Source organism: Oryzias latipes, chromosome 21 (assembly GCF_053564925.1).
Source record: "Oryzias latipes strain Hd-rR chromosome 21, Olatipes_Hd-rR_3.1".
Lineage (NCBI taxonomy): Eukaryota > Metazoa > Chordata > Actinopteri > Beloniformes > Adrianichthyidae > Oryzias > Oryzias latipes.
The window spans coordinates 7381645-7392628 of NC_136257.1; the positions used below are offsets into that span (position 1 = coordinate 7381645).

Below are 10984 nucleotides of genomic sequence, written 5' to 3' on the forward strand. Positions count from 1 at the left end.
AGGGAGATTTTATTCTGGCTGATCAGACCAATGACACAATAGGGAGGGAACTACAAAAACAAAACATGTTTTTTTGTTAAACACAGTGTGCACATTTGTGAGAAACACTTATTGTGCATTTGTAAAACATTTAGTGTGCATGTGTGAAACACAATGTGTGTGTTTGTGAAACACAGGGTGTGTATTTCCGAATTTATTTTTCACGTTTGCATAAAATGACATTTGTGAATCGGAGCGTGTGTATTTGTAAAACAGGTTGAGTGCATTTCTGATTATTGAGACTGAATTAACTCCATAAGAAGGAGGTGCTGTTATACTCTGTGTGTAACAGCAATTTTCTCTGTTCGGTCCTGTTAATAAAGAGAAGCTGGTGAGTGGCTAAAGAGAGACATGGTTGCCCGTCGTGATTTCTTCAGAATAATTCCGCTGCAGGTAGGCAAAAGGTATAACCCTGCGCTGAAGAATTAAATCTGCTAACAGTACCGTTACACCCCTAATAACCACATTTTGTTACAGTAAAATTTGGTTATTAGCTCTTATTTGTTTGCTCAGCTGCTAGAAACTTAAAAGTTAGAAAGGAAAAAAAGTAAAAGCTGAACATAGTAGAAATTCTGTTTTATTCACCGCACTTTCACACCTTCACCTCAGCCGAGCTTCCTGTCGCAATGCAACTACTGTCACATGACATTGACTTCCCACCACTTCAATGATAAGCTCAGACAGGAAAGCTGTTCAGTATACAAGTCAGTCTGTTACACACTTCACACGTTCTTCGACTTTACATCTTTATAATGGAAGCCATCTCTCAAAATGTTGAACCTGAAGATCCTGTCTGCCAAGTTTCTGTATCAAATCCACCAGGTAAGAGTGAACTCACTGATAGAACAAAATGAAGTCACTTTATGTTTGTCTATTGTGGTTTCAGTTATAATTTTCCTCCTATAGCTTCCATCAAGTCCAACAGGAGATGCTATCTCTGTGTTATTACTTTCATGGTGATGCTGAGTGTTCTTCTTCTGGCTGGACTCGTCATTCTCGGCCTCCTCTGTGAGTATTTAACTCACAATAGACCAAATTTGACAATACATTTATTTTTCTTTTAAATTCAAGTCAGAAATGTATTTTTTAAACATTTATTAAATTGTGGCATGTAAGACTGCATGATAATGTAGTTGTTTGCACTTTCATTTCAAATGGTTAAGCTCCAGCTGGTCCTTTCTGTGTGGAGTTTGCATGATCTCCATGTGTGTGTGGGTTTTCTCCTGGTTCTCCAGGTTCCTCTAACGGCCATAAAACATGCTTCATAGCTGAATTGGTGACTCTAATTTTTTATTATGTGTAAATATTTGTGAGCCTGTTATGGATTACAAATGGGTGTAACTCGCGCTCCCCCTAAAGCAGCAGTGATGCGCTCCAGCAACCCTCACAAGCAGGAATACAAAACAGATGAATGGAAGTTGTAATGTAGAAAACCTGAAACAATCATCCTGCAGGGTGGTATGGGTCTCTCTGTGTGATGTTTATTAGTTTCCATGTGGATTCTTTAATGTTTTTTTTCAAACTTGTTTTATTGTCTTCATTTAAATTCTTATTGTGTTTATATAACAGGGAGCTGTGTAAGAAAAAATTATTTGTAATGTTTTAAAATTAATTTGAAGAGTTTAAAATAAAATTGTAAAAAAAAAGTATAACGAAGAAGAGGAGGGAATCATAAGTGTAATTTTGATGCAGCAGTCTAACTGGACAGTTGTGCAACAAGGTCAAAGAATCCAAATTTGGTTATTTTAGGTGAATTATAAATATAATTTTCCGTTAATTCAGTTAAGGTCTTGAATAGGTCTTCATTTTTTCTGCCACCTATTTCAGTCAAACAGCAAAGAAACCAATAATATTCAGGGATGTGTTGTCGATGAATAAGGGTTATAGCTCAGTTAAATAAAATTGACTGATTTTTTTATTTTTATTAAATCATTTATTCATCTTCTAAACCTGTTTTATCCCTTTTGGGGTCACGGCGATGCCTGATAGGCGGAGCATATCCTGTCCACTTGTGGGCAGAAGCAGGGGACATCCTGGACAGGTCACCGATCTGTCGAAGGGCCACAATCACATATCCATGCACATTCACACCAAGGGACAATTTAGTTTAACCAATGAACCCATTAAGCATGTTTTTGGTGGGAACAAGCTGGAGTCCCGGAGAAATCCAACGCATGCATGGGGAGATTAAAAGAGAGAGGAAAATTCTAATGACCGAGCGTTCCACTGGTATTTAAACACAGCATTTACGGACGAATTTGTGAGATGTGAAAACAGTCTCACGGTAGATCCGTGTGTAACTTTGGCTTCGTGTGTGCGTAACAAGGGATTCGTGCGTGATTTTTAAAGATGTGTGTGTGTAGTTTCAAGATGTTGTAATCTTAATCTGTGCATACGTAAATTGCATTTTGTATTTTTTTCATTTTATATTTTTTTAATTTATACACAAAACGTATTATGTGAGTGACAAATCACGCACAAATCCAAATTTATGCACAAATCCTAATTTACGCACGCACAAAGCAAGAATATGCATACACAAATCCTAATTTACGCACAAATCAAGAATTACGCACGCACAAATCCGACTGAGTCTAATTTATTTCCATAAAAATACATTTAAATATCATTAATTCGACAGATCGGATCAATTTAGACATGCAAAGGTTGGTAGGAAATTATATAGAAGGGTTTTTAAATACAAAAAACGAAGAAGATCTGCAAATGTGGTAGAAGAAGCAGGAAGGCATTTGAGAAATAAAGCACCAGAAAGCTAATTGTAAGAGAAAGCTAATTATGTTGCTTTAAACTTTTACTTCAGTGCATTTAATATTAGATAACATTTGTAAATATTTTTTAAGCCTCAGTATTTCATTTGACCCACTTGATCAAAATAGTTTGGTGCAGATCCTGGAAAACGTCTTTAACAGGAACTGCTCAAAGCTGTTCTAAGAAATTTGTATCTGATCATGTAAATAAGTCTTCCTCACACCACGACTAACTCTGCTGCAGCAGAGTTAGTCGTGGTGTACCACAGGGCTCTGGGATTGGTCTAATGTGCTTTTGACTTTACATGCCTTTATAGGTAACATTACCAGGCAGCACAGCATAATAAATAAATACATAATTTTCACTATCTGGCAATTTTACAACTTCTCTGAGAAAACTGGTTGAACAGGTGTTTGCACAGGTCAAATGAGGATTTGTTTTACAGGGGGACAAAAAAGTATTTAGTCAGCCACAAATTGTAAAAGTTCTTGCAGATAAAAAGGTGAAAGAGGTCTGTAATTTTCACCAACTATAACCTCAGCTATGAGAGACAAAAAGATAAAATCACATTGTCTGATTTTAAAGAATGTATTTGAAAACTATGGTGGAAAAAAGGTATTTGGTCATCTACAAACAAGCAAGATTTCTGTTTTCACAGACCTGTAAGTTCTTCTGTAAGAGGATCCTCTGTCCTCCACTCTTTACCTGTATTAAAGGCACCAGTTTGAACTAGTTATCTATATAAAAGAAACCTGTCCACAACCTCAAACAGTCACACTCCAAACTCCACTATGGCTAACACATCAGTCTCACTAATGTTTTATCAGTTAACAAAAAAAAGTTAAACTTTTTTGTGGTTCGTTTTTTTTTTTGAAGATCTGTCTTTATGCACTCATTTTGTACAGTCTATGTCTGCATGTTGGGTAATAATATTTTCCGTGCACCTTCGCTCGTACAGTATAGTCTGTTAGCTAACTGCACTTGTTCCACCATCCATTCTGATTAAGTCACTGATAAGTTTTTATTTTGGCCATATTTCATTTCAGATGATGACACAGTAAGACATTTGTCAGAAATCTCTGACAACAAAGACAATTTGACTGAGCATCTGAATGCTGTTATTGAGAGGCTAAATTCCAGCCTCACTGAAACAACCAAAAAGCTGATGGACTTTAAACAGAGTAAGTCTAAAATTCATGTATTAAAAATGTACATTTTTTTAAGATGCAGCTATATCACGTAGCATTCCTACAGAGCCCCCCAGGGGCCAGTGCGCGCACGATTGCGCAACAGTACAAGCACAATTGATTGATCCTTATGCAGGGTTAATCAGATTTATTAGTTTTTTGAACACAGAACAAGCCAGATTCTCACATTGTTGCTGTTGCTGCATATAAATATACCTGACATGTGCTGAAACTATCTTTATCACCAATCAGGAGGAACAGAAAGTGACTTTCTATGAATTTCTGCAGAACCTTTAAACCCATCCAGATCCAGACGCCGATGGATAAAAAGCAAGAAAACCTGCTTGTTTCAATTATGTGTTAATATTGTGTCTTGCTTAAAATGTCAAATGTGTTCCAGGGAAAACAGGATGTCCTGAGAAATGGATCACATTTGGTTGCTCTTGTTACTTCTTATCTGGAGAGTCTAAGTCCTGGGATGAAGCAAGAGAGTTCTGCAGAGCCAGAAGAGCTGATCTGGTGGTGATAAACCGCAAAGATGAAAATGTATCTAACTTTTGGTATATTTTGGATTACATCAACATTTAAAAATCAACAATAACATTTAAGCATCCATGTGATTGGGTTTGGACAGATTCTTAATGTAATTTAGATCCCATGAAAATGAAAATGTGGTCATATGTTGTAATCAGGTTTAATTCTAAACTCACTGTCACTCATAAAGATTGATCACTGTTGGAAGGCTGATCACAGAAATGTCTCATGTAAGCCTGGAATCCTAGAACAAGAACACGTTTAACCTTTAATACAAAGTTGAAAGAAATAGCTTGTTTGTAAATTATGTGTGTTAGGCATTTTTTCATGATCAAAGTACATAAATCTAAAAGCAGCCACATCTCACATAAAATAAAAAGTGCTTATAGCTGTAATGAAATTCAGTGTAACAGTAGCATTTATTTTTAATGTTTTTTTTTCTTAAATCTATTTAAATTCTAATGTGTTTGAATTATTGCTTTCAGTTAAGTTTTAACTTTTTACAAACATCTCATTTGAAAATATGTTGAGAAACTGGTGAACAGCATGTGTTGTTTTTTTTGCAGGAATTTATTTCTAAACTGAACAAGCAAAAGTTTTGGATTGGACTGACTGACAGAGACTTGAAGGGGACCTGGAAATGGGTTGATGGAAGATCTCTAAATCTGACGTGAGTGTTCACTCTGGATCAGTGTGTGAATGTGTGTGTGCATGGGTGACTGTGACTGTAAAGCACTTTAGACCTTAAAGGAAGGTCGGTGCTACATAACCATACGCTATTTACCATTCACACATACACAAAAAATAGTTCTTGTACACTAGTTTTTTGCTCATCCAGATGGAACTGACCTGATGGTTGGTGTGTTGAATTGTCAGCCACATTACTGGGGTTTACATGAGAAGTGTCACCAGTCTCCAGAGGTCCCCGGTTATACAGTTCAGGCTCTGGTAAATCCAGTTCAGGTGTTGAGGTGGTACGTGCCAGAACTTCCAATCACAGGAGTTGAAATCGGTGCTGGAGTGCTCTGAATCATTTTTTCTACCGAGCACTTTCTTCCCTTTGCCTGGCATCTCTGACTTCCTGCTGACTCATGTTAGAATGAAAGATAGAGACCAGGTTTCCAACACTTGGCTTGTTGCCTGTGCCCTCAGAGCTGTCCCCCCCCCCCCCCCCCCCCTCTGGAGGCTCCATTTTCCTCCAGTTAAAAGGGTTGTCAGGGGCCGCTCTGCAGATTGAGCCACAGGGGGAAAAAAATTTCAAAGAACAGATTTTATTTCACCCTAAACAAAAACACCATAGGCCTAAATTTAAATAGAAAAACTTATCAAAAATGTAACAGAGAATCAGGAACAAAAGCTCAAACCCACTGAACCAAAACTGACCCCCCAACAGCAAACATTAGGGAGATTTTATTCTGGCTGATCAGACCAATGACAGAATAGGGAGGGAACTACAAATACAAAACATTCAAAACCTAAATATTAACTAAAGAAATAAATAACTAGTCATTTAAAGCTTTAAAAAACAAATCTGAACTTATACTTCAAAACAAGTTGAACATGTTTCAAGAATACAAACAATAGTCCAACTAAAGAATAAACTTTGTTTTCCTCCTCCATCATCTCCAAATGTTCAGGAACTTGTACTGCTCCTCCCTTTCTCACCTCATCAGGCCTCAGAGAGAACTCAAAAGAAAATAAATACTCGAAACAATCAGAACAAAATTAACTAAATGCGTGCACAAGTCATCAAGTAAATTATGTTATTTAATCTGTAAAGTAAAATAAATTAGTGTACAAGTATAGATAGTTTACTAAGCAAAAAATCTAAAGAAATAAACTTAATTGTGGAGCAGTGGGTTCTGCCCCCAAACAAACCACATTTGTTACAACATGTAAGCTCCTCAAGAAGTGTGTGTGAGTGTCAGTGTGAGTATGTGTATGCTTCTATCCTTGACAACTACAAATACTTATTTGACAAAGATGTCTGAATTAAATTTTCTTATTCTCTGACCTGACAGGTTCTGGGCATCTAATCAGCCTGATGATTATGATGGAGAGGAAGGCTGTGGAGAAATCAATTTTGAATTTCCGGGACTCTGGAATGATGCTCCATGTAATCATTCAAGGCCATCAATCTGTGAAAAAGAAAAAAAGCTATGTGTTTGAAAAATCTTTATATATTTATTATTAGGACATAACCTAGATGTTTTAACCCTTCAAAATACATACAGGGTACAAACTTAAAAAATAAATCAGCTTTTACCTTTTCCAAGGCAAGCAGTAAGGTAAAGTAAGGTAAGCAGTTCAGAAATGTGTTCACCTGACTAACCAAGAATAGATAGGGTTAAGGTAAAATTAAGCGACCCTCGTTGTATTTTTCAAACCATGAGGTCCACTTAAAAATGTTTGAATTTGTTCAAGAAAAAATAATCGACTTCATAATCTGGTTTGAATTCTGGCTGTACTTACTGACCTCTAATTCATTTTCTGTAATAAGGAGCGTTTCTCAAAAATGTGTCAAATTGTTGGACTTTGGGTAAACTATGAAGCTGCACCGCCTGATGGAGCGTTACAGCAACTGTAGTCAGGAGCCAGGCAGAGTGATACATACCATACTTCAACTGTTTGAGAATGACTTAATGTTTGAGTTAGTCTGCTTGACTTATTTTTTGTACTTTACTACTTGCATATTTTATACTTTACAGTCTCTTTTTTTATTAAAGACTTGCTGTTTTTCTTTAACCAAAGAGCTACAGTGGAGAAGTAAAAGGACCACATGTGGCTCCAGAGCCTCAAGTTGCAGATTCCTGTTTTAAACAATGACTTGCTTCTTGTGTTTTAGTTTGCTGAAATCCCAAATAAATTTGAAATGGAAACAGAGTTTTGTGGAATTTCCTTTTTTATTTTCAAATCCGTAGAATTTTTATTTTTGTTCTACGGGAATAAGGATGAATAAAGGTTTGAATACAATTATTTTAATCTCACAAAGCTCTGTGAGTTTTGGATCCAAAATTCACTTCAATCTGCTTCACTAAACACAGGAAGTTCAATGTAGCCACATATTTGAAGGTTATGTTCCTTTCAAACAACACATTTCTGCTTTAAAATTAGGAACTGGTTGAGGATCCAATATGCAGGAGAGCAGAATTGGTGGAATTGTTACGGTTTCTGTTTCTTTTCCTTTGTGTTTTGTTTCCTTTTGTTCTGGCATGTTTGCAGTTCACTTCCTGTTTTATTTTGAAAGGTTCCTGTGTTAGACCTAAGTTGTGAGTTTTACTTTGGCTGTGTCCGAATTCCTACCCTAACCCCTAACTACTAAAACCCTATAGTGCAGCACTATATAGTTCTCTATATAGTTCTCTGAATTTTCAGTGATGAAAGTCAGGCAAGGAAAAAATCCCTGAACTTTTCTTTGAGCGATATGGCGGGCACAGAGCGAAATTTTGGAAAAATACGTGGTCTTAGATGCATTCTGGTGCATTCTGGCAACTAGTTATTCACTTCTTTATCAAGAAAAACTAAGACTAATTGGAGCATCATGATTTGTCATTCAAACCCCTAGTTTGACTCTCCATTAAGGACTTGCTGGTCCTAAAAAAGAATTTGGAAAATTGCTCAAAGTAACACAATCCTACAATCTACGCTTTTCCTTAAAGCTGCAAAACATACAATTGCTAAAATATAGTAACATCAAAGCCCCAAATGGCAAAAAGAACACCAGTAACTATGATATTCTATGAAAATACCTCAGTTATTTATACATTATTTCTGCTTTAGAAATGACTGATGTACAACATCCACTTGCACTGTTTTCTCAATATATAATTACATCAAAATATGGGATCTGCTTTAAACTATAATTCTATAACATAATACATCAATTCTTTAACACCAATACTAAGTAATATGGGAAATATCAAAACAAACATACAAACTAAGCTAAACATTGTAAACATTATTTTTTAAGGGAGTGCGGGTCCAAACCATCAAATACTTATAATTAATGTCAACTATACTGAACTAAATCATGGTAATTAGGAAATACAAATAAATTAGATAGAGAAATGTATTCAAAATAAAAACTGAAACTCAAAACTAAAATTGAAATTATTTCAAAATGTGGTTTTGAGATTATTTTACACAAAAAAGTATTTGACCTACACTACCTTAAAAAACTTTTTTTTTTCCAGCCAAGACCACTTCAATTTGTTTTTTATCGTCTTCTCACAACTGAGGTCGTGACCACGCTCAATAATGACGATGCCTGCCATTATTTTAACACAAATTTGATCGCAAACTCTTCAGATGTGTTTGTGAAAGTTTAGCGTGGGTCCGCCAGTTTTGGTCTCTAGGGAAGCGAGTCACGCTGACCACGTGGTGCAGACAGAGCCAATCAGACCCGTCGACGCATCCGAAAGCAACTAAAACGTCCCGTCATTGGTCAATTAGGCCGGGAAGACGAGAGATGGCCACGACCATAGAGGAAGCGATCTGCGGAGAAATATAGAAAATAAAGCTAAAATTAGCTGATTTCAGACCATTTTTTAATCCGGAAAGCGATTTGTCCGTAGAGATCAGGTCTTTATTTCCCGGAAAGTACGTTCGGTTTGCTCAAAAACCCGGATTTCCGGGAATTCCCGGAAGACTTTCATCACTGAATTTTTAAAGCAATAGAACTTTTTCGCAAAAACCGGAAACACGTCATCAGAGTGTACACCTAGTTCCGGTTTGTGCTTCGCTGGCGGAGGAATGGCAGAGCCTAGAGTGTTTTCGAAGAGCCTGAGTTGTGTTCCGAAGTTCACCAGCGCCAATGTGATGAAAAGTGTGAAGATGCATGCGTCCACTAAAGGAAACAAATTGGACAAGGGATATAAATTCGTCCACGAAGAGTTTATCCACCATTACCAAGGTAAGCTTCAGCTAGCTTAGCCATAGCCGCATCACCGGTAACTCTTTGTTTACGTCAACTGTAAATCCTGGTGTTATTAATTTGTAATATAAGGCATAACGCATCGCAGTGAATATGTTGTGTGTATGTTTAAGTGAAAAGGCATGAGATTAACATAACACCCAAATATTTGGTGAAGCTGTACTGTAGGAAATGTTAAGTTGCCCAAATGCGTCTTCATTCTTTTTGCTGCGGTTGTGGCACTTTCTTCACTTACTTTTAGTATTATTTTTCTGAAAGTAGGGTGACCAGATGTTGGGTTCAAACAACCTGCAACATCATAACAATTCAAAAAGGAAAGAAAGACCAACGGACAAAGGTACCTTTACGAGGAGAGCAGACAGAGATCTACCCAGTAAACAATCTCTCTCCACTCTGGCGCAAATTCTGCTGCCTCCTCTTTTAATAAGTTGATTTGGGTTGTCCCTAAGTTACACATGCGCTGAGCTCTAAGGAGGGGAAACAGATAAAAACACAGCTGCAGCGCTATCAGAAAGCATTTATTACAACATGTCTATCCTTCCACAGTCTTCTCAAATCATCTCTGGACCTGCAAAGCCGTTTCTCACAGATAAACTAACACAGAGCGTCCTTCGATTCATTTTAGACATAGCTAACACAGGTTCTCAGGAGAATGCTGAAAAGACGCAAAGATAAACATTTTCTCCCAAGGGTGTCACCTCCACCTTCCTGTAAAACAGATTTGGACACACACAGACACTTCTGCAAACATGATTAAATCACCTATACATATAGCAAGGTGATGCATAAAATAAGCAAATATGAGATAACCTATATACATTATTCCAACATAACTCCCCCCTGTTTATCCATATCTGCGCAAACGTAACATCACTATTAGTCAGCCACTTCACAAGATTTCTAACTGTAAGATCATGTTTACGAGCACAAACAAATTTACACTTGGAGGGTGTGTGTTGGAGACACTTACACAGATGGGACGCAGCTGGGTCTCTTCAGGTCTAATAGCTGTGGAGATGAGACGATTGCACAAAGAACGCAGGCAAGGAATACAACAGCATCCACACAAGGTCAAGATGGCCATAAATATAGCTATGGACACCAAAGGGGAAGCTACCAATGAGTGGTACTTCCCAAACACATCCAGCCAGGAGTCCCACATGGTGGTATCAACACCGGAATGGTCTTTCATCTTACCATTGAGAGTGCGAAGGCCCTCTTTGGCCTTGGTCAGACTGCTGTCTGCAGCGGTGTTGTTAGGAATGAACGTGCAACACTGTTCACTGAACATGGTGCACACGCCACCCCTTTCAGCCATCAGCATGTCGAGAGTGATCCTGTTCCTGAATGCCATTATAGATGTAACAGAAAGCTGTTCATGCACAGCTTCAAACCCTTCTCGTGTCCAGTTACCTAATTTTTTGGACGTCGTAGTGGATGTAGTTGATCCTGTCCACGCCTTTGACAATCGTACACCACCAACAGAGTGAAGATCCCCAGCCGGCAGCCACCTGATTAATCA

The 10984-nt window shown here is 37.5% G+C and overlaps 1 protein-coding gene across 1 annotated transcript; it reads left to right on the forward strand.

Annotated features, from left to right (window-relative positions):
• The first annotated feature begins 358 nt into the window (after nt 1-358).
• LOC105357752 (CD209 antigen-like protein C) lies at nt 359-7412 on the forward strand. Its single transcript, XM_078939435.1, has 6 exons — nt 359-861; nt 946-1047; nt 3855-3989; nt 4396-4541; nt 5096-5199; nt 6551-7412. Exons 1-6 carry the CDS (start codon nt 792-794, stop codon nt 6696-6698), a joined length of 705 nt encoding a protein of 234 aa, XP_078795561.1. The 5' UTR covers nt 359-791; the 3' UTR covers nt 6699-7412.
• The last annotated feature ends 3572 nt before the right edge of the window (nt 7413-10984 follow it).